The sequence below is a fragment of the Primulina tabacum genome, chromosome 1 (genome assembly GCF_025594145.1).
Source record: "Primulina tabacum isolate GXHZ01 chromosome 1, ASM2559414v2, whole genome shotgun sequence".
Taxonomy (NCBI): domain Eukaryota; kingdom Viridiplantae; phylum Streptophyta; class Magnoliopsida; order Lamiales; family Gesneriaceae; genus Primulina; species Primulina tabacum.
Genome location: NC_134550.1, coordinates 58853391 through 58878177, shown reverse-complemented (window position 1 = coordinate 58878177; position 24787 = coordinate 58853391). Strand labels below are relative to the sequence as shown.

Genomic DNA, 24787 nt, shown 5'->3' with positions numbered 1-24787 from the left:
AGGGCCCCGACCCACGTGATGCTGAGGGTTTCGGGACTCCACTATCAAAGCAGCTTTGCTCAATGGTGGGGTCCCGGCTGCCACATCGGGGGCCGTTCCATTATTCCTATTTTTAGCACTTCCACCCATGCCTTTCCAGTATCTGTCTTACACGTGTCCACTTCTTTTTCCCCTACAATATTATATTATATATAATAATAACATAGTACAAAATAAATAATAATTGGGTGTAGTTCTGCAAAAAAAAAAATTTGTTCACAATAGTTGATTTATTATATATTTAGATCCCAGAAAATAATGCAATACTTGATTTTATTTTATGTTAATTAAATAACATATTAGATACTCTAAGTATATTTTATGAGAGTGCCGAGTCAATTTTATTTTTCCAAACACAGATTAATTAATAATGAATCTAACTCGAGAGAACGTCATCCGTGTCAACATTTGGAACGTCGTTCTATCGACAGATTCCTAAAATAAAAAATTTAATCCTCGAATCTAATCTTCCCGCCGGCTGAATTTTGTATATGTGTTCAAAAGCATATGCTACAAGATATGCCAACTGATTAAATTAAACAACTAGCGTAGATTAATAAAAAATGATTAGGATACTAAATAATATATATTAAATTTAATATCTTTCTGTGAATTATTTTTAGATCAGTTTAAGTAATCTAGTAATGCATATGTCATTTGTAGCTTACTTCTGTAAAATAAATAGTAAAATAGAACCAGATAAAAAAAACAAGGTTATTATTAAAATATTAAAATGATCCGAGTCATTCCACATAGTGGACCGAAGAGAGTAAAGGGAAGCCCATTTAGATAGGGGCCCATTTAACAATTTATGGTTATTTATATTAATTATTTAAATTGGTCGTAAAAATGGATAAGCCCAATTATGATCAGACCCAATATCCTTTGGCACAAGCGGTTGGGCTTACCTAACTGATACCAACATTTTAGAAATCCAGATATTTAATCACGAAAGTTCTGGATTCAAGTATCGAGGAAAACGAAAGAAATCCACTTTTCAAGGGTGAGATATTTTATGAGTGACGGTGCATGTGCATGAGCTACGACTCATGCTGGACTACCCTAACGACCCATGATCAGTAGCTGTGCATGAGTATGAGCTAGAACTCATGTTGGTTCAGTCTAATGATCCGTGATCGTTAGGAATTTATTTTCCATACCTATCATAACTCACAAGAAAATATCATTAAAAATACAAACATGGGCATAACTATCCTAAGTTTAAATATTTTACTACCTTAATTTCATTATTATAGAATATCGTAGAAAATAAAAGGCATAATGGAATTCACAAGTATTACGAATACCGTGCAGAGCAAAATATTATCGAGTAGAACATGTTTATATTTTTATTTTAAATAAAATGTTTTAGGGTATGAACATGATGTACAAATGAATTTTAAAATTATGTTTATACGTTTAATTGTTGTTATCGTTAATTAAAGAAATTGGCTTTATCAACATAAATGATTCCACACACTATAAAAAAATTTGGAAGTGAAACAAATTGTGCGATTCAATTAGAATTGAATAATTAAAAGTAAACTGATCTGAAAATAATTACTACTTTTGGAATCTGTCTTAGAGTTCAGACACACGGAAGAATAATCAATTCTTTGACTAAAGAATGGAAATTTATATATATTTCATTTTGACACCCAAATACAAAAAAAAAAAAAAAAAAAAAAAGCCAAAAAAATGCATAAAAAAAAAAAAATTACAGAGTCTGTAATGCTTTATAAGCATCCATCATTTGCTCTAGTCTTCCTTTGTGGCCTGCCTTTTCATAGAACCTTCCCATCTACTTCTTCTGAATCTTCTCCTCTCTAAACAATTGGGTTCTGCATAAGAAAATATCAGACTTTGCTGCTAATTTATGGGATGGTGAAAAGGTTTTGGAAGATACGAAGGAGTATGAGATTAATTCTGAACTCAATAGAAGCTTGGAAGTATAAGAAATTGAACAGATGAAAATTTTAAGAGTAGAAGAATATGCAAAAAAGGATACTAATATGGAGATGCGGGAGGATGAGCAGACTTTAAGGGAGGAAAACTCAACTCTTACTATGAAAGATAAATATGTTCGTGTGTGTGTTGAAGAATATTCTCCTATTGAAATTTCTTCTCCACATTTGGAGTTCTTTCTTGACGATAGCGGACAAAGGCTCGTCCCCATTGAATTGATCGATTCAATAGAAGAACACCTGAGCAAGGACAGTTTCATGATTGAACATCATGGTACAATTAAGGTTCAAGAATGTGGTTTTGATTGCGGGCTTCAGGTCCAAGAAGAGGATGATTTTGTTATGGAAACTGTGAGAAGGATAGTGGAGGTAGATTCAGCTCTTGATGTTGATATAAATGAGGAACCTAAATTTCAAGGGCCTGATTCAGTGGAGGTTTTTCATGCCAAAAACTTTGAAGAATTTACATATTTTTATGTAAAACATCTTCCATCTGAATTAGCAAGTGTGTTTGATCAAGAACTGGAAGGAGCAGAAGGGGAGAAGCATTCTCATGTTACTACCGGTGCATACGTTTGTTCTTTGAAATAGTTTCATCAAATATCGAAGTTATGTGATTATTTGTCTATTGAAAGCATAGTATTTGTCTGAACAATGTAGCTTCTGAAGAATTTTCTGAAATGGTGACAAATGAAAATGAAGCAGAAGTCTCAATTGGGACAGAAATTCCTGATTTAGATATAACAGATGAAATGGAAAATCAAACATCGATTCTTTCATATGAAGCAGAACATGGTACTTTTGGCTTATTGTTTTACCGCTTTGAAAAGTTTCAAAAAAATTATGGTTTATTTTACCCCTTTCAGTCAAGATTCTAAATTTACTTTCTATTAGGTTCAGTGCAAGTTGATGAACAGATGGTGGAATTGAAGCCATTATCGGTTCGAGAAACAGATCATATAACAGACAATCAACACTCGTTTTACTCGGAGCTATACGAGATTGAAGAAGATATATTTCCCGATACTCCAAACTCAGTTGACAGTCTAAATCAATTGCACAAGAAATTGCTATTACTCGAGAAAAAGGAGTCTGGGGCCGAAGAATCAGTGGGTGGAAGTCTGACAAGTGAGCTGGAAAATGGTGGTGGAGTTGTTACGATGGAACGTTTGAAATCAGCGCTGAGAGCCGAAAGGAAGAATTTGCAGGCTTTGTGTGCCGAGTTAGAAGAAGAGAGAAGCGCCTCAGCAGTGGCAGCAAATCAAACGATGGCTATGATAAACCGACTCCAAGAAGAGAAGGAGGCAATGCAAATGGAAGCTTTTCAGTATCAGAGAATGATGGATGAACAAACGGAATATGACCAAGAAGCCTTGGAGCTTTTGAACGAGCTTATGGTGAGAAGAGAGAAGGAAATATTTGAACTTGAGAAAGAGTTAGAAATGTGTAAAAAGAAGGTTTTGGACTAAGAAGCAAAGGAAAAAAAATACTGAGGATATCGATAATTAGTAGAGATGGAAGTGCTAGGAGTGGATTTTCTTCTGGTTCTTCCAGCAATTGTGAGGACAGCGATGGTCCCGATGGATTGTCGATTGATTTAAATCGAGAAGCCAAAGAGGAAGGTCTTTTCAGAACACAAGAATTCACCACTCCTGTGGATGCATTTGCTAATTTGGAAGAATGTTTAGCAGATTTTGAGGAAGAGAGATTCTCTATCCTTGAACAGCTTAAGATGCTAGAAGAAAAGCTTGTGGCAATAGATGAGACCGAAGATTTGAAACAAGACAATGGAAATACTGATTTGCATTCTAACGGATGTATGCTTGTTGAATAGCAAGAATCACCCGCAGAAAAGAATTTTCGTTCAAACAAGAAAATCGCTTCCTCCTCTTTTTGATGCTACCGTTGATGCAGATGGCGATGAGGTGCCGAATGGGGACATGAACAAAATCAACTCAAATGGGATGCACGACACTTATGAATCTAAGTTTGAGACTGACAACTATAAAGTTGGCATCGAAGAGGAGATGAATCATCTGTATCAAAGGTGTCACGCCCCGGGACGGGGGTTGGTTGACACCGGCGTTGCTCTCAAATTTACATTCGAAAACAACAAGTCTCAGAAGTACAAAATTCAGAAACCAGTCTTTTATTCATAATACTGAATATTCAATGTCTGATACAACTCAATTAATAATGTTTTACAGCGGAAATGTAAAACCAGAATTACAATATCTAAACAGATGCAGCGGAATTTAAAATATAAATCAGAACTAGGAACAACAATCTTCATCACCAGCCCCAAAATTGAATATGCTCTTCTTCTTCTAACTTTTCTTTCTCGTTCTTATCTGAGATGGGTTTGGTGGGTGAGTGATATGATTGTCACTCAGTAAGCAGGGGCGGGAATAACTCCCAGTTTTCGAAATCATTTTCAACAGAAACAGTAATACAATAATATACAGAAACTAGAATTCAGAAATCACAGGTTTCAGAACAGAAATCAGAATTAGTAAGCACTGAGCACGTTAGTGAATTTCATGGCTAAACTGATATCAGTCCCCTATATGTTCTCTCATCTAAGGGGTGAGGCCAGAATCAGAATCAGAATCAAAATTCAGAAATTTTCAGAATATATATTCCTACCATTAGTTTACTAGGGAGTTTCAGTGCTTCAAAATCATATATCAGAAATACACATACAGAAACTGTACTTTAAAACAGAATTATCAAACTGATTTCAAGATATTTATATATAAGCCCACTTACTGTAATTTGCTAGAATTTCGGTTGAAGTCTACTGGAATTTTGGTTGCTCTTTCTACTGGATTCTACTGCTCGAAAATAAGTACTCCTTTGGCTCGAAAATTCAAGTGAGTCTCAAGATTTGTGTAACCCAATACAGAGGTTTGAGTGTGTTATTTATAGACCAAATTCTGATTGTTAGCCTCCCAATTAATGATCATAATCTGTCATTAACAGCCTTTATTCCATGTTAATGCTTCAGTTACAAGTCTAAGCAGAATCAGTAACTGTCTGCTGCTTTCTCGCTCTTCTACTGCTGGATTCTTTCTGCTGGAAAATACATGCCTGCTGGAAAAATACCAGCTTCTGAAATATGAGGTGCTGCTGGAATTTTGATAGCTGCTAAAACACTTCTAGCTGCTGGAAATTCAGGTTCTCACAAAAGGCTACAAGCTTATGAGGCTGATAAAGAGTTCTTAAAGCATTGTATTAGCTCCCTAAAGAAAGGGGACAAAGGAATGGATCTCCTTCAAGAAATCTTGCGACATATTCGTGATTTACGCAATTTGGAGTTCCGTGCAAGAAACTTGATGGAAAAGGTAGTAACTTGAATAAGTCAAAGCCTAGAATTTGGTCCAAACAGGAATATGGTACTTTTTTCAAACTTACCTGATCATGACTATCCAATGATATCGCCTATCCATTCACGAAATATTAATTTTATTGAGGCTGTGAATTTCTGAAATACGCAAATACAATGACAGAGATCATCCGAAACTGCAGAGGAATTAATTTGAAAATCATTTCGTATGAAGGGAAGAGTTGATGTTCTTGTTTGTTAGCGATCTTGGCAGACAAGAAGTTGCATTTTTCTGTTTCGATTGTCGATTTTTATCCATGCAGATGAATGGCATAATATATACGTACATACATATATATATGCTCTTATATTAATTAAAATTTAAAATGTTGGATATGTTATTGTCATTTATCAATATGTATAAAATGGAAAAGAGTTACAGATGTAGAACAGAAGATTCCAAATGGAGCACATCAGAATTTTTAATATTTTACTTTGGGAAAAAGAGGTTTGTATTACTGGAAGGATAAGTTTGTTTAGTTGTACACAAATGTATATATATTAAAGTGAGTGTTTATTTATTTGTGGAGTTTGGATCCTCTTTCGATCCCTTTTGTATTATTTTTTTATAGTTGATGTAAATTAAAATAAACAAGTAGGGGAAGAACCAACAAACCTTTTTTGGTAAAATTTCGTACGTAAGATATGATTTGTGAGTAATATATATATATATATATATATATATATATATAAGGTAATCTCCAAAGTTGCAACAATTTTGGTGTAGTTTTAATTTCTCCGGTTCGGTCGACCCTATCCCTGCGGGCACTGCCTGCAGGGGTCGATCCAACGGCTCGATTTTTTTGAGTCAATTTTTTTTTTTTTTTTACAGGGAGGTGGGCCCGGATCACTCATGTAGTTCATTGCCCGTGGAGGTGGATATTGTATTTGGTGCAAAAATCGCATTATTTTAGTGTAAAATTTGCACCAAAATAGATTTTGTGTTTGAAAATAACCTAAGGATCACAGAATGCTCGTGACGATATATGAATAATATGATATTCTCCTCAACTGAGAGGGATAGATTTGTTGTTTTTTATATGAATTTCCTTCTTTTTTTTTTTTTTAAACGTTGGCTGTAGTCAGTAGGAGAAATCACAAAAAGTTTATTGGTCAAATTTACTTCGCTTTTGAGATCTCTTATTCTTTCTTATCTCGTATTGAGCAAATAAATAAATCACCTAAATTGAATAAATACATTTACCAACCGTAAACATGGATAAATAATTTTTGTGGGCTTAAAAGTCAACTCGTTCGTTTGCTTGGGAAAAATCTCAGATATTAGAACTTAGAACAAATCAATTGGACGCGTATTTGTCTGAAAGAGTTGTCTTTATTAGATAAAAAATTGGATAGTAGTCTTCCGGAAACCAGATTTTCAAGGAAATTCAACAGAAACCGCAAAGCTTTTTTTTGGGGGGGGGGGATCAAGTAATCAATCTTGTTCATGAAATGGTAGGATCCGATGAGTAAATCCAAAAGCTTCCTCCAGAAACTGGTGAACCCCTTCAGAGCACTGGCAAGAAAAGGTTTCTTTTTTGGTGAATTTTAAGTACGTAGTCGTTTGATTTTTGTTTTCTGATCATTAAAATTTAATGGGGTTGTGTGTGTTTTTTCGTTACTGTTTGATCTATTCAAAAGATCAAAACGGAGCGGACTTGGAGGAAATTGCAGCACAAGCACACAAACAGTTCTCTTTTGAAACCCTTTCAAAAGCAACCAACAATTTTCATCCTGATCACAAGCTTGGGGAAGGGGGATTTGGCCCGGTATTCAAGGTAAAATTAGATCCCAAGATTGAGCCATAGGTTCCTTTATATGAATGAAAAGCGTGGATTTATTTTTTAAAAAAATACATTAGGCATGAGTGTAATCAAGATATGATTTTGGGTTTTTGATATGTGATATTTTTTAGGGTAAATTGGCTGATGGGAGAGTGATAGCTGTAAAGAAGCTGTCACAGAGGTCAAGTCAGGGGAAGAAAGAGTTTGAAAATGAAGCAAACTTGTTGGCCCTTGTGCAGCACAGGAATGTGGTGAACCTGTTGGGCTTCTGTGTGAAGGGTGCAGAAAAGCTTCTTGTTTATGAATATGTTGCTAATGAGAGCCTTGACAAACTTTTGTTCAGTAAGTACTTTTAGTTAATTATGCGTTTTGTATCAACATTTGGATCTTTGATTATCAATATTTGTTCAGAGAATGAAGATTAACGAACTATTCGATTATGTTGGCCAATATTTTAGTGGACGGTGGAATTGTTGGTTTCAAGCATTCGGTTTTTAGAATTGATTCTAGTATTAGGAAAGGTAAGGGTCATTCAAATGTTTACTCTGCCCTCTTTTGGATTACCCAGGCGTTTATATTTCAAGTATACAAACAACACATCTAGCAAGATGTATATGAGGATTTAAGTTGAAATTCTTAGAGAAATTGTTTTAATTTGAGGTTAAAGATTACCGATAACTTTAATGTAGGCATGCAGTGTCCATGGACTCTTAGTCTATTAGAAATTGTTTGATTTCCACTTCGGTTGGGATTCTTATTTGAACCTTATGTGCTAAGATTTAGTCGTTTGAATAGGTCGAACGAGAATACTGCCCAAATGATTCCATTTACTTCTGCTGATTAGCTTTGTATTTGTAGCAGTGTACAGTATCAAAACAAAATTTACCTGCCTCGTACAAATGCTGTTTCAAGTATTAATTTGTTGTAATAACGATTTAGAGTCTCACGGACGAGAAGTGCTTGATTGGGATCGAAGGCGTGACATGATAACAGGCATTGCAAAAGGTTTGCTTTACCTTCATGAGGATGCTCACTGTTGCATCATACACCGAGATATCAAAGCTAGCAATATTCTGCTCGATGAAAAATGGGAACCAAAGATTGCTGATTTTGGCCTTGCACGTCTCTATCCCGAAGATCAAACACATATTAACACTCGTGTAGCTGGTACCAAGTAAGTCTCCACACCGTAAAAAAGACAATGGTTTCTCTGTTAATGTAGTTTTTCTGTCTAGTGAAAAAGATTGAAAAGGTCTCCAATGAAATTAAAAACTAAATTTAGGATTTAATGATTTATCTTGAGAATTAGTTGTTTTTTTATTTATGTTGGATATGTAGGTTATGAAGATTTATAGTTTTCCCATTAACCAACATCATCAAGCTGCCAAATCTCTAAAGCAAGAGGTAGAAAATCTGAAAACTTTGAAAAAAATGGATGCTAATTGTTTCTTAAATGGTCGCTGTATCATTTCTGGAACACTTTTGAGACACTTGTCAAATTTAACCATCCAAAACCCTGATTAGTATGTGGTGATAACATCCAAGTTCATTCTATTTGGTGGCAACTGGGAAAAATTAACCAACCAAAGTATTAATTTGTTGACAGTGGCTATATGGCACCAGAGTATCTCATGCATGGTAATCTCTCTGTAAAAGCTGATGTTTTCAGCTTTGGTGTTGTGGTTGTTGAGCTGATCAGCGGACAGAAAAATTCCACGTTTAATCGAGACCCTGATTCCCAAAGCTTGCTCGAATGGGTGAGGACTTGATCTTTTGTTCAAAATGATGCTGATGTAATGCAATCATGATATAGTCTTGGAAACTTTTGCTGTCTATATTTTCAGGCATACAAACTGTACAAGAAAAATCGAAGCATTGAAATTGTTGATCCTACACTGGCACCATCATCGGATAGAGATCAAATATCAATGTTTATACAGATCGGATTACTCTGCACCCAATCAGATCCACAGACACGTCCCGACATGCGACGCGTAGTCATATTATTATCAAGGAAACCAACTGTTCTTGATGATCCGTTGAGACCTGGGTACACTGATTCCAGGTACAGAAAGCCTCACAAAGCGGTTACTTCATCTTCCAAAACAGGAAGTTCTGGTGAATCAAATTCAAAATCCTTTGGCTCTACGACAGGTTCACAAACTGTGACAGCGACTGCAAGTACTTCGCGGTTCATGAGTGAAAAGTTAAATTCGAAGAAGGGAAAGCAACCTATGCAAAACTAAGCTTCTGTTTTTTGGAAAATATTCTTTGAAATGTATTGTTTCTGTACAGATGAAAGTATTTTTTCTCTCTGGTTGGACTATAGGAGTAACGTTTGGTCAAGTGCCTTACTTGCTTGACTTTCCAAAATTATTACTCAATTTTTCGGCTTCTACTCTCATCTTATCCGATCACTGAAAATCCATACCGTGTCTGAAATACCATAACCACCGATGGGTGAACTACCGAGATCCGATCAATTGTTAACCAGAGATGCGACAGTGGAAACCATGCTCAACCAATGGGCGTGCTTCACCATTACACCAGAAGAAGAGAACGAAAACATAGTCTCTCACTCATAAGCATAGCCTGGTTTTATTCATATTTAAATGACGTTTTTTGGTGACTTTTAACTATTTTGGATGGAACGTTCATTTCTTTCAGTTTTAATACAATATTTTTTCAACCTATCTTATTTACTATTTTTTAGGGGAAAAAATGTTTTCTCTGATTTATGTTTTCTCCTCGCCCCTTGGTGGAATAGGGAAGATATGTGACGCGCATCTTCCGCACTTGTTTTACATGGTCTTCTTTGACAGTTTTTAACGATGTTTATGTATCAATACAATTAAGTTTACTTTGGTAAACATCTACATATCTATTTATTTTTTAGTACAATGCAAGTGATTAGATTGGAATTATGATTAATTGATAGTCGCTTTTACGCATAAATTAATCATATTCCAGACTTATTATCTTTTGTTATCAACAATATTCTTTCATTCATCCTACATCTTGTATTAGATCTATTTGGTTCGGGTAGTGGATGACAATATTTTTTTTTTAATTTGAAATTTCGTTCGCAAAAAATTGTTAACAAGATCTAAATGATACATTTTTTTTGTGGGATCAAAATGATTTAATTTTAGTAATTTGAGCAAGGTTGAACTTGTTTGTGGTGAGGCCAAACAGTGGAGGCAAAAACTTGTGTGAGACGGATCTCTTATTTGGATCATCCATGAAAAAATATTACTTTTTATGCTAAGAGTATTGCTTTTTATTGTGAATATCAGTAAGATTGACCTATCTCATAGACAAAAATTCGTGAAAATGTGTCGTAAAAAACTTTACTCAAAGATGAAAAAGCAGGTTATATAATATCCAAAATTGAAAATGGGGGGGCAAACAAGTAACTGCACATATAAAATTTTAAAAAAGATAAGAAATAGCACAGCCAAGTCACCGATCCACGTGACAACGTCGATGAACAAATTGAACCCTTAGATGAGAACCCAGAAGCGAACCCCTAGCCGTTGGATGTCACTCAGTTCTCAATCTAGCTCCGATCTATTGCCCCCTTTTAAATCCCTTCCTATAGCCGATGTTTTCACCCAATTTCTTCAGTTTCCTACAGTTTTCTTCCGTCCGGTAGGGACTATTTCTTGTTCCAACTTCCCTTTTTTTCTCAAACTATAAAGCTTGAATTTTACTGGAATTTTCGAGGTCTCGTCTGTTAGTATGGCGGCTGAAGAACAGCAAAATTTCGATCCCCAATTCGCAGCTCAGCCTCGGTCTCCGACTCAAGTTTTTCCACCCACGCTGCCTCAGTATCCAGAGGTATGATTTTTGTAAACCTGAATTTTCTTCAAAATATCAGTTGGAATTTGTGATTTCCGGCCCACAATTTTGTCATTCTGCTTTTTCTGATAAATTTTATTATTCCAATAATGGATATTAACTCCAAATTTCAAATTTTAGCTCCTGTAAATTGCTCCCAGTTAATAATTATCGACCAGCTTGAAAGCTACTGAAATTACATTTTACAGATCGCGTTATCCGCAATTCAGAAGTAACTTTTTTCAGCTTCCTTCCACTCTTACATTTCATTTTACATGCGTTTTCCCATTAAACTATTCATTTCGGACACAAATTTCTTTTAGTTTTACGATTGGTTCTCTTCCGTCTCTCGAGTATTTCTTCAATGACAGTGGAATTATTTTGCAGATGATCTTAACAGCTATCGAAGAACTGAACGAGAAGAACGGCTCGAACAAAACTTCGATCTCGAAGCACATAGAATCCAGCTACGGAAATCTCCCACCCGCTTACTCCACTCTCCTCACTCACCATCTCAACAGGATGAAATCTTCAGGCCAGCTCGTGTTTTTCAAGAACAACTACCTTAAACCCGACCCCAATTCTCCACCTCGCCGCGGTCGCGGGCGTCCCCCGAAACCAAAGGCTCCGCTTCCTCCGGGAACTGTCCTACCACCGCCGCGTCCCCGGGGACGCCCCCCCAAATCCCGTGATACTTCCGATCATCCGCCACCTCCCAAACGAAATCCAGCTTCTGCAACAACTTCAATGTCGGGGAGAAAACGCGGGAGGCCGCCGAAGGCTGCGGCGGAGCAAGTCCCTACCGATACCCCCAGTACCTCTGCAACTGGAGGAGAGCCACGGGCGCGTGGCAGACCGCCGAAGGCTGCGGCGGTGCAGGTGACTACCGGTATCCCTGCTCTCTCCACTACAGGAGGACAGCCGCGAGGACGTGGCAGGCCGCCAAAGGTGAAACCGGCTGTAGCAGCGCCGGTAGGGGCTTGATTGAAATAAGCTGAATAGGATTGGGGGATACATGATAATTTGTTGGTTTGAGTTCTTTTTATTTTCGTTTCGTTTTAGTCCTTGTAGTTTGAGTTAATTATGATTTTGGATGGTGAGAGCCAGCGATGCTTTGTTGTAACCTGTGTTGTAAATTTAATGGAGTGGTATTAATGAGAGGCAAACAAAATGATTTTTTTAATTGATATATTCTCTTCCAGATAAAGATTGATTATCTTCCTATTTTATATAATACTTTGTTTTAAATAAATTGATTTCTTGTCATTATTCAGAGGTCTATTTGATTTTTTCTTTGGATAATTTGGTTTTTTCTGTTTGGATTTTATTCTGAATTTTACTTATATAATTTAGTGTTGAAGTTGATGGAATAATTAAATGTTTGATTAATTATTAAAAATTTGATTTTTTTTATCGATGTTTTTTCAGGGTTAGCGTTTCATATAGTGTTTATTAAGCATGATTTGTTTGATTTTTATTTAGTATACTGCAAAAACTAAGGACCGTGAATTTTATTATCGTAAAAAATGTTATTAATATTTTATTGCACTTTCTTATTCGATGACTAGGCTATACTTTTTGCGCATGTATATACCGCATATATTTTTAGTACACATCAATTTAGTTGACTAACATATGAAATTTCTTGTCTATAAATCCTTAATGCATACTCATATATTGACATTAACATATGCTAAACCCAAGATAAGAGTCCACTGGTTTAAATAAGTGTTTCCAGAATCGGTCAGTTCGATTGAGAATCAGTTACGAGTTTAGTCTGAATATCTTTCAAAAATCGTTTTACCTGTCAAACCGATTGAAAATGATCAAGATCCGGTCAAACTGATATTGAACCGGTCAAAAACTTGTTGAATCGATTCGCAATTTTTTGAATTTATTTTTCTTTTGTTTATATGATTAGTTGGATTTCAACATTGTTAACATTATTATTTTATTAATATTAGAGTTTTTTTTTTTAAACATTTTAAATATATTTTATTATTCACATACACATTTTAAATTTATTATTATTTTATATTATAACAATGTTTACTCCGACCGATTAAACGGCTAGTTTAGACTTGACCGATTCAATCACGGTACAATTATAAAAACATTGGTTTAAATTATCTTCATCCCTCTTTTTATTTCTTTAATAATAATGAATAACAAATGGCCTGAAATATTTCAAAAAAAAAAAAAAAACATATGGCCTGAAATTTGAAAGTAATAAATAATATTGATTGGTTGCATTCCAAACAAATTTATTTTTGGTATCACTCTGCTTTCGCTTTAACTTTGAATTTGGCGTGGTTGCCTTGTAACATTAAAAAAAAAAAAGTGCATTGGAAAATGTGAATTTTCTTGTTTGTTTGGGCTTGACAAAAGATGCTACGGTAGATAATAAAGTTAAAAAAAGAAGGGGAAAAAAAGGTTGTTGTGAAATGAATAAATATGGTTTAAATTAAAAAAAATTTCATTTTATTCTTTTAATTTTTTGAGCTTTGAGTATCGTGTAATATCAATCCAAAATATGGCATCTTACGTTAAGTTGACCAAAAATTCGGAGTTTCCGTGAATAAAATTATATGCATAAAATATAAAAATTAAGAAAATTAAAATACAAATAAAGTAAAATAATATTCATCTCTAATAGAGAGTAATGTAGGTTGAATTGTTTCAACTATATATTATATAAATTGTTCTAGAAAGCGATAAACAGTATATGTACAACTACCAACTGTATAGTGTTTAGGGGCTTAGACGGCCGCCTAAGCCTTTTTTTTTTTACCTTAATGTATAATTTTTCTTTTTTATCTTCATATTTATACAATATTTCTTTTATATCAAATTTAAACTTAAAATAAATGACATATTCTTCTCGCTCGATTTTTTCTAGAATTAAAAAATATTTTTTAAATAGTTTTAAAATAAAAAATTATATATGTTACATTAGGCAGGCGCCCTATATGGATCTAAAAATCGAGATAGTGAATGACTGTCCAACACCTTAGCGGTCCTAAACATCGTCTTTTTAGAAGATGATTATTTTTCATTGCGGTGAATATGTGTTATTCACATGTACTGATTAATAATAATATTTTATACAAGAATATGTATCTTGTGAGACGGTCTCACTAATCTTTATCCGTGAGACGGGTCAACCATACTGATATTCACAATAAAAAGTAATACTCTTAGCATAAAAATTAATATTTTTTCATGGATGACTCAAATAAGAGATCTGTCTCACAAAATACGACCCGTATGACCATCTCACACAAGTTTTTGCCATAATACAAATGGTGAAATATAACTACATACACTGAGGTATGATGGAACAATCTGAGCATTAAATTATTGATTTCAAAATTTTTGTAGTTCACTCTAGAAATCTTTCTCTTCCAATGTAATACAAACTACCCAATTAATTTAATTTTTTAGGATCGAAGTGCAATAAACTATCAATCGTCATTGTCCAATTAGTTAATTAATTTTTTTCAAAAGTTTCAAATTAATCTCCTAAATCAGTTACTGTGAGGGAATTTTTTTTTTTTTTGAAGTTATATTTTTTGATTTTGGTTATTTATATTGTCGAATTTCACCTTTAATCCATTATTTTTTATAATTTTAGTTTTTTTGTCATCTATGTGAGCAAATTTCAACCTTATAAAAAATACTAAATCAATCGATATAGTATTAAAACTTAAATTCGATAATATTAAAATATATATGACAAGAAATGTAATTTAGAATTCAACTGATATTTAAAGGTCACAGAATAAAGTGTTCGATCGCATCGCATCGCATCATACATACATATATACATATACATACATATATATATCTAAATAATATGCATATAATATATATGCGTGTGTCCACCTCTATGCATATTATTTAGATATATATAGATGGTACGTACCATCACGGCATAAAATTAAATTTGTCAATATTGAAATATATATAGCTAGAAATAACGTCAATGTCTATTCCCAAGTTTTTTTATTTTTATAAAATAAAAAAATCGAAAATGACGGCTAATCATTGTTGTAGGTCAAAATCAACTATTTTAATTAATTCCATTAAATTAATCAGTATAAAACCATCGTTTCATTCAAGAAAATAGCATTAAGAAGGAACACGAAGTTATTTTTAATACAAATGAGCAGCAACCTCTTATTCATTTTACACTTGCACGTGAAGAAACTTATACTCCACAACAATACATTTGAACTTGGATACAAAGGAAAGTATGAAAATCCAGGGTACAATTTGGGATATATATATAATTTCTACTGATATAATTATTTTGATTTCCGCTACAAAGTGGTGCTTGCCAATTGCCATCCCAACATTCTTTAAATATGATAAATATATATAGAATAGAAGTTCAAATCAGACGAAAACCCAATGCGAACAACTTAGTTGATCGACCGACATACCTTTCGGATGATTCCATTTGTTCCGAGAAGCGGGGAAATATCACTCATTTTGACCATGGCACTTGCAAAATCGTTGTTAAATGTTTGAGGATTCCTGCTGTATTCAGATACGATACTGTCTGCGGATCCGTTATTGAAAAGAACTTGATCCGAATGGAGAAGTCCTTTTAGTTGTATCAAATTCTTGAAGTAGTTATTATCAAAGGAAACCGGCGTCACCAAATCGAGCGGCGCCAAGTTAGTGTCACCGCCACTTTGTGGGCATCCCCGTCTACGTGTGCTGGCGAAGCCGGCATCTATGCGCTCGGTTCCGTTGCTGTAGATACGAGCTCGGAAAGTGACACATTGGGCTTGACCTATTGTATGCGATCCTGTATATATATATAGAGAGAGAGATCTGTGAGTCGCTATATATGATGGACATGATATATGTAACATAGATATCGATTTATATGTTTTCAAATTCTTTGTTGCGTTTAACATATTATATTCTATGTTATATTGAGCGATTGGCTGTGACCATCATTGGCCGACAAGACGAGTGTTGTTACTTTAGTGACAGTAGTCGAATATGAGACGTTACAGTTATATATCTTTGTGTATTCAACTCTATTTATATATTTTTGCATGGCAAGAATATTGATCATAATTACCTGATAAGGCAACCATGTCTCTTTCATTAAGTCCTTTATTTGCGAATCTTGATATAAGAACGTCAAGATTTGAAGAAGGGCCGGGAAGATCTGAGTTTGCTTGTGCACGATTGGCTGTTGTTGAATCCCTTCTCCCAAGTTTCACTGCCCATGTTGGACCTCCAACCTTTAAATTAATTTATATAAATTAAACCGTGTCTCATCAGAATTTGTATTATATATCATATATGGCAATGTTTCGAATGTCAATATAAGAATTAAGCTATTTGACCCCGACAAAGCATACATTTAAAAGTACAAAAATATAGACTTTAGTATACACAATACTTACGAGAACTGATGAATCGCGGGCTGCTACAGCGAGTACGTCAGCACAAGAAACGACTCCAGGGCATATAGCCTCAACCGCACTCTTTGCGGCTTCAATGACTTCGAAGCCTCGCACAGAATTAACGTTAGGGAACGCAGTCTTCTCACTTTGAATGGTAGAGGTCTCATCCAGCAGTAGCGATGCATCACAGCCCTGGACGAAGCAATCGTGGAAAAGTAGACGAATGATCGAGGCCGCCATGCGACGTTCACGGGATACGGCTTGTCGGATGGAATTTTGGATGGTGGTAAGCGCATTTGGGCACGTTGTGGCGTAAAACGTCGTGGATAATTGTGCTTCACATGACATGCTATACAACAAAAATACAAGTGAAACAAGCTTCAACAGCTTCCCAAATGAACTCGAGGAAGCCAACATGATTGGAAATTTTTAGATTTTCTAACAGAAAAATCGAAGGTTTTAATTTTCTCTTAGTGTGTAGTTACTTGCTAATGAACTCTTTGATGATGATTGAGCACAAGGGGTTTAGGCTGTGAATTTATAGGGACGGAAAGAGTTGTACTTCGGCTTTGTACAACGCGTAGTTGATTTTTAATTTTTTTTAAAAAATAATATTTTAGTCTTTAATTACGTTTCTCTTTCTATTTTGAAAATTAAACTAATAAGGTGGTTACTTTGTAGATAGGATCGATCTAAAGGTATAAAAAAAAAAAACTTTGTGGGACGGTCTCAATAGGTTATTTATGAAAAATATTATTTTATATGCCAAAAATATTACTTATTATCGTAAATATAACATGAATTTCCAGTCTTATTGATAAAGATACGTGAGTCTATCTTACAAAATATTTACTTCTAGAATTAAGGCAAAATTATATTTGAATGCCTTTTTATTTTACAAGTTACAACTCAAAGTTATATAGTTAGTATATTATTGTAGATGGTAAATGAAGAAATGCAAGTGTTTCGAGATACGTACAAAGAAAAAATTATTAAATAATTATTTTCATTAGCTTATTCAAATTACTTTTGATAAAAGTATAAAATTTATATTTAGCATAGATTATATATCGATCATATGTTTTTTTGCCTTTTTAAGGAAATAATCCTATAAATTTCTTTATTTTGTGTCTTGGTACCATATGTATTGAAATTCGGGTTTTGATCTTGTCAATATTTTTGAATTATTGGAAGTCCAAAATAACATTTATGAAATGATTTTTAACGCTACAATTCACATCACTGGTCTTTGATTGAAATTTATCCGTTTGGTTTTCGAAGTTCACACTGGAGTCTCAATGAAAAATTATATTATATTATTTATGAGCTTAAATTTTATTTATTCAACTTGAAACTCAAAAACAAAGACACACTTCTTGTTTGGACATAACTTGTTAAATCTTAAAAAAAAAAAAAAAAAGCACATTCCAAACACGATCATGGTACTTTCATATTTCCTTGTCTACCTTTTTTTCTAATGTTCTAATGATTATTACATTATTTCACAATCTTTACATAATCATTTGAATTGTATAGATTTTCCACGTATCAAATCAACTTTCAAAATAATACTTACTGCTAAACTTTACTAAAAAACTTACGAGTTCAATTGAATTGAAACTCGAAATTTCAACCAAATAGCATCAAACCTTTTGGGTTCAAATGTTACTTGAATTTTTATGAGACGGATATTCGATCTGACCCAACTCATGAAAATTATTATTTTTTATGTAAAAAAATATTACTATTAATTATGATTATAGACTTGTGAAACATTGTCTTTGCTTTGTGCAAACTTAAGTGTTAAGGTCTTCTCAGTAAGGAATAAAAAATGAATTGTAAGACGTCGAAATAAACTGTTTTATTTTTAAAATAAAGTGAATTGGTATGAGAAGATGTGCTCCGCATCATAAATTATATATATATCAATTATTTTGGTGTATATATGGGATTTGGTCTTTGGTTTGAATTTTCAGTACCATTTGAATTTTGATTAGTCAGAAGTATCGATTTGGGCATTTTGTTAAAGTCTTCTTAATGACAATTTTATATCCAAAGCATTGAACAGAAGTAGGAAAAAACTCCTACTAGTTTATTTGTCAAACTTTTTTAGGCATACTCAAATAATTTATTTATTTATTTTTCTAATACGAGTTACGACCACAAATACATATAGCTCAATTACGACATTGAGAATCAATTTTTTGGTAATTAGAATCTCAGGCGGACTTTTTTTTTTTTTTTTTTTTGTGGTATGTTTATTTTGATTTAAAATTTTTGAAACAAATTCTATATTAATCTTTTCATTGTATACGTGTATAATTTTTAAAAATGTATGTATAATGTAATGATTATATTAAAATTTCTAATTATGTGATTTAAAATTTAGATTTTGAAAAAAAAAAACTGGGATTGTATATTAGCAATCATATTTATTAAATTGAAAACCAATCACAACTTGAATGTTTTTTGTGAGACGATCTTACAGATCTGTTTTGGTTCATGTTTAAAATGAAAAGTAATATTTTTAATTAAAAAATATAATACTTTTATGAACCAAGTTGAGTTATAGGGCTATTTCACAAAATTAACACAAAAGATGGTGTCACACTAACTTTTGACAAAATCGTTTTGAAAACAACTACCGTAGTCAAAATTTTCATGCCATGTCCGATCGAGTCACAATTTAGAAGATTATCGCCGGCTAAAGCAAATATTTTCCACTAACGATTAAAATAAGTGGGGTGAAATGAAAAAAAAAAAAACGTTTTGATAAATCTTTACATTTATAAGGTAAAAATAAATAAAATTAGGTGCTTAGTAAAAAATAAAAATATCGATCTATTTTTGTCAAGAAAATTTATTTTTTTTCAAAAAAAATAAATAATGTGTTTTCAGTAATACTCAGTCTATTACTTATTAAATTTGACTGGTCATTACAGTACTTATCCGCATACAGAAAATAAAATATTTAAATTTTTTTTACATTATCCGCATGAGGTGAGTCAATGCGGACATAATTGTCATGCATGCTTGCTTTCCTCTACACATACAGCTCAAGCACAGCTCCTAAGATTTTTTTTTTCCTTTTTCAACTTTTTTCTTTATATATACATATACATATATATATATATTTTTAATATTATAATATTAAGCTGAACGCATAATTTATACGTTTTTTGTAAAAAAAAAACCTATAAAGTTTTTTTTAAAAAAATTCAATTTGTCATACATTTATTTGCCTAATTACATCATGTATCCTATATATATATATATATATATATATATATATATATATAAGCTGAACGCATAATTTATACGTTTTTTGTAAAAAAAAAAAAAAAAAAAGACCTATAAATTTTTTTAAAAAAAAATTCAATTTGTCATACATTTATTTGCCTAATTACATCATGTATCCTTGACTTGCATGAATGGTAAGACAAGTTCCGAGTTCCAAGTGAGATTAATTTAAGATTACGTGTGTAAGATTAGGACATCCTTTATATGTGACATTTGAGATGACAAATATGATTTTGATTTCACCGTAACAACCAAAGTATTGTTCAAGATTAGACTAATAAAGTAGTACTTATCATTAATTAAAAGAGGAAAACTAACAGAAAACTTTTGTTTGATTACAAAGTTATAAAGTCAAGATACTTAAAATATAATTTAATTTTATACATCTTTCGTCCTCCTCGTTGAGCAAATCTATCAAATTCTCCTATAATTGAAACTAACTGATTATGGCACACGCCGACACGGATCATTTTAATAGAATGACTAAAAATGAAATAGTTATAAAAATTCATCACGCAACTGCAATTGTGTGAGTTTGATCCTAATGCATGATATTTAAGAACGGAGCTACGTATTAACATACCCGGGCTAAATGTAGCCAAGAGGCCCAATTACTTTTAAAATTTTGTTTTTATATAATTAAATTTAACAAAATTTATCAATAGTTTGGTGACACAGTTTGAAAAATAAAAAGAGCCTAGCTCAACATATATAAAAAATAAGCTTAGAAAATAAGCAAATAACAAAAATCAGGAAAAAATAAAAAACATAAAAGAAATTCGATCAACGCAAGAATTTTTTTTTTTCCACTTTTATTTCGTGTGTATCTGTTACTAAATTTATGTTCTAAATTGTTATAGGTTTTCCCTCTTTCTTGTTTGGTGTTTCTTTTAATGTTACTTGCTTCACAAATAGTAGATTTTCTTTTTTCTATGTCTAAATTTCAATACGTAAATTTTTATGGTTTTTTCTTCCCACTTTAGTTATGGTTTTTCCCCACTTTGTTTCGTTTTGTATATATATTCATTAATTTCTCGCAGGATGATTATAATAAAAATATTACACTATCAAAGTTTTTGAATTTTACGAGTTTCGTAGCAAAAATATTGTAGATCTTGTTAGCGAGAAACTTTTTCATACTACTACGATGATTATGTATCTTACTTATTGTTTTAATTGTCACGTGTTATTTTGTTTAAAAAATTCTAATCTTAATAAATTTAAAATTTTGGCTCCGTCATTGGTGACAAATATATTCTAATTAATGAAACCGCATTACTAACTCTCACCCACCATTCACGTATTTGAAATACAATTTTTCTTTAAAAAAATTCATAATCTCTAACATTGATTTTAAGCTAACGTCAACCAAAACGTAAATATATTACAAAAAATTATCATTTAATAAAGCAAGGGCGGCTATTTGTCTAATAATAATAAAATATAGAGACATATTAGTGAGAAATTCATTCTTAATGATCATATAAATTATTCTAGATTGCTAAAAGCAACCACGAAAAAGTCAGTATATTAGGAAAAAAAAGCGTCACTTTTTGGTGTTTATGGCATAGTTATTCACTGATTAGCACGCAATTTATCTAGATTTCCAGCTCGAAAAGTGCATCAAAACTAGAAAATTTATTTTCCACATGGAAAAGTGTCTCAAATCTAAGAACGTAGGCAAAACCAATTGTTACACTGGATATTATATAGGTCGAGGTATCGAACTTGACTATTTAGGTAATTTTCAAGGCTGCACCAAAATAGATTTTGTGGTTAGAAATGACCTTAGTCGTTAGACTTGGCCTACCTCTCTCTGTTTTTTTTTTTTTTGTCTTGTTCGGTCTCTTTGATTTGTCCAATTGGTCAATTGGAGATTAGATCCTGAAAAGTATGTGTCCGACAATTTTATAACTTAATTAATGTAAGTAACACTAGCTAGTAGTATGCATTTGATAACTACATGATTAAAGCACGCTGAGAAATCATGTATCAAATTATTTAAACTGAACTATTTAAAGCTTTAAAAAATTAAAATTTTGACTCCAATTTAAAGTTTAAAACTTGAACACCAAACAGAACAAAAGCGAGAACAAGCAACAAAAAAGTTGGAAAATGTTGAAGAGGTTTAAGTTTTATGGTACAAAGGTTGTGTAGTAAACATGTGATGTGGTTGATTGATATATAAAATTTTATTAATATTTATATATTATTAATTTATTATTTCAATTTTAGATTTTATAACAATACAAAAACAAAATATTCATAAATGTTCCATGTGATTTCAGCTTTTAAAAAAACCCTTTAGACGCTAAGCTGTAGGTAGTCGTCCGTCTATTCTCTTTTTAAAACACCGTTGAAAAGATCTACGCTCGAAGATTTGGGCCTTACCGGGTGGTCCAGGCTCAAGTTTCGGATACGACTTCATATATTATGGGCTATAGTCCTCATTCAATATCTCTTAATTTGATCCTCCATTATTGGGCCGAACCGCATAGGTGCTATCGGCACCTTACAATTTTAGTCACTCTAGTGCCCATATTATTTTTATCTTTGAAATACGAGACATTAAACCGATAATTCGAATTAAATATTGTTATATTATATATCCTCTCAAGCTCAAGGCTAGATCACTACGCCACATAAATAAGTTAGTAGATCCATAGTTTTCAGACCCCTCAAAATATGGAATGCCCAGCCCGACCCAGCTACCATGTCTTGACATATATAATTTGTCATTGAACTCTTTTAGATTGAATTAAAAATATTTACAAAGTGATCCATGTAGCCACATAAATAAGTTAAGTACGGTTTCATATATGTATACTCGTGAGACAAATTGATCCGTTGAAATTAAAAAACAATATTTTGATGGACCGGATGAAAGTTGAAGGTCGATATAATAAAATTAATTTGTGAGACGATCTAATAGAAATTTGTGTGTTTTGTTATTAACAAATTATTTTTATAAGTTAGTTTAGTTAATAACACGAAAAGGATATTTTACACAATTTTGGCAAAAAAATTTGAAACGTATCAGGTTTAAACATTTCTTAATTTATATGCAAGTAAGTTAACATGAATATCAACTGAATAATTTTATAAAGTTAAAAATTTGTATGAGATGGTCTCGTGAGTCATATTTTGTGAGACAGATCTTTTATTTGGGTCATCCATGAAAAAATATTACTTTTTATTATGAATATCGGTAGAGTTGACTCGTATCACAGATAAAGATTCGTGAGACCGTCTCACGAAAAAAAATACTCTTTTACAAAACAAACTTATATGGTACACACAACAAAACAAAACAGTTGCAACAATATTGGTTTGATTAGCTATGGAGTAGCAAATGATCTTTAATTAGCAAAAATTAATCAGGGGATCGTAACCTTAGAATCGGCTATAAAACTATTCACCAGACACAGTGCATTGCTCGTCACCTCCTTAACCTTCACCACTCGATCGCACACATCCATCTTCATCGGCCCGTCCGCCACATCCTCGAATCCGTCCGTACACGTCTCCTCATTCGTCAGCGCCGCGCTCATCCACGTCTGCACATTGCTCATCTCGAAAGCCAGCTCCTCGCCCGCCGCTTTAAGCCGGCGCATCTGATTCAGCGACCCGCGCATCTGGTCCACAGCGTCTCCGAACACGCTGTAGCAGTCGTGAAGCGCGGCTGCGGCGCGGGGGTCGGGTCCGTAGTCCCCGCGGCTGGTGAGGTTACGGACGTAAATGGCCAAACGGTTCGCTGTGGAGAGGCTCACGCCGATAGCAACGCGAGCCAGGCGAGCTGGGTTCTGTTGCACGGAATCGGCATAGCTGACTAGTGAGGTGTAGCATAAGTCGGGGTATTGGGTGGTGTGGCAGCTCTTGCGGATATAGTCGGTGGCATTTACGGTGGAAGAGGATGGAATGCCGGCCTCGGCGGAGGAAGGGCGGAGGTGGAGGTAGAAGAAGAGGTGGACTAGTAATAGTGGACGTAACATTTTGATTATAGAGGTTTGTAGATTGTGAGAGCTTGAGTCTCGCGATAAGAGGATAGGAGTGAAAATAGTGGGAGTTGAATATATATAAATATATAGGGCCAATTATATTTATTTGACAAAAAAAAATGCCCATGTAGCAAAGCACATGTTTCCCAATTTGATTTTTGTATACAATTAAATAACCGGAAAATATATTAATTGAATCGAAATGGATAGTTTGGCACTTTTACTGACAAAGTGATTAGACCGCTTTTGGTTCAACTATAATGGAGTAGGATGCGTAACATTGGGGCTAAATTCAAGTGATGTTCAAATGTTTTTGTTTTAGTGACACGGTTAGATCTGGCAACTCATGTTTATTTCGATTGAGTCCGATATATCACTCTTTTACACGCCAAAAGATTTCTTAATGATGATCAAGTCATGGTTCTCCATAGCTATAGTTTGAAACACGACACCTGTATTGTGATGCCCATGAAAAAATCGTGGTGACAGAACTCCCCTCGGACTCTTGTAACTCGGGCTTTGCCCCCATGTCCTTTCCTTCCGTCGCCAAAGATTCATCGAACCAATACTACCTGGGCTCCTCCTTCCCTCTTCTCGGGCCAAGTCCCTCCTGGAGATGACCCGGAAATAGGATATTCCCCAGGGACTCGGAAATAGATATTCCTCGGGTATCACTACTCACTCTTTCAAATAATTGAGCTAGAGTTCTATTCGTTGTCCCAAATAACAAGGAGTAAGTTTGGGCAGGGAATTCTTTAGGGCAACCCGCGACCACCTGTTTTTACACTTAATTAACCGTGATTTGATATTCACGTGAGCGTCAATTTTGGAACCTTTAGTTTACCGATTGAAAGCTTCGGAAGAAGAGAAGATGATCTGCAATAACTGCATGTTTATGTATATCAAACGGTAATAACTGCTAACGAACTCAACAAGAACGAACTCAACAACGAAATATTCTTTAATTAATATTGTTGGATTGCCAAATCAACGACAATATAATTTGTAATTGACAAGAGTGAATGTGGATTATTGCAATATTCTTTCA

The 24787-nt window shown here is 33.5% G+C and overlaps 4 protein-coding genes and 1 pseudogene across 4 annotated transcripts; 3 read left to right on the top strand and 2 right to left on the bottom strand.

Annotated features, from left to right (window-relative positions):
- The first annotated feature begins 1721 nt into the window (after window positions 1–1721).
- Window positions 1722–5876, top strand: LOC142555557 (myosin-binding protein 2-like; annotated as a pseudogene).
- A 756-nt stretch (window positions 5877–6632) lies between these two features.
- Window positions 6633–9526, top strand: LOC142555549 (cysteine-rich receptor-like protein kinase 43). Its single transcript, XM_075666462.1, has 6 exons — window positions 6633–6917; window positions 7030–7166; window positions 7304–7514; window positions 8112–8346; window positions 8779–8929; window positions 9017–9526. The coding sequence occupies exons 1-6, from the start codon at window positions 6854–6856 to the stop codon at window positions 9416–9418; spliced, it is 1200 nt and encodes a 399-aa protein (XP_075522577.1). The 5' UTR covers window positions 6633–6853; the 3' UTR covers window positions 9419–9526.
- A 1087-nt stretch (window positions 9527–10613) lies between these two features.
- On the top strand, window positions 10614–12183 carry LOC142555538 (uncharacterized). The gene is made up of 2 exons (XM_075666454.1): window positions 10614–11012; window positions 11400–12183. The coding sequence occupies exons 1-2, from the start codon at window positions 10914–10916 to the stop codon at window positions 11994–11996; spliced, it is 696 nt and encodes a 231-aa protein (XP_075522569.1). The 5' UTR covers window positions 10614–10913; the 3' UTR covers window positions 11997–12183.
- A 2960-nt stretch (window positions 12184–15143) lies between these two features.
- Window positions 15144–16941, bottom strand: LOC142555528 (lignin-forming anionic peroxidase-like). The gene is made up of 3 exons (XM_075666443.1): window positions 16442–16941; window positions 16111–16276; window positions 15144–15828 (listed from the first exon to the last, which is right to left on the bottom strand). The coding sequence occupies exons 1-3, from the start codon at window positions 16856–16858 to the stop codon at window positions 15437–15439; spliced, it is 975 nt and encodes a 324-aa protein (XP_075522558.1). The 5' UTR covers window positions 16859–16941; the 3' UTR covers window positions 15144–15436.
- Window positions 16942–22991: 6050 nt separating this feature from the next.
- On the bottom strand, window positions 22992–23809 carry LOC142520526 (21 kDa protein-like). Its single transcript, XM_075623539.1, has one exon. It carries the CDS (start codon window positions 23731–23733, stop codon window positions 23119–23121), a length of 615 nt encoding a protein of 204 aa, XP_075479654.1. The 5' UTR covers window positions 23734–23809; the 3' UTR covers window positions 22992–23118.
- Between the last annotated feature and the right edge of the window lie 978 nt (window positions 23810–24787).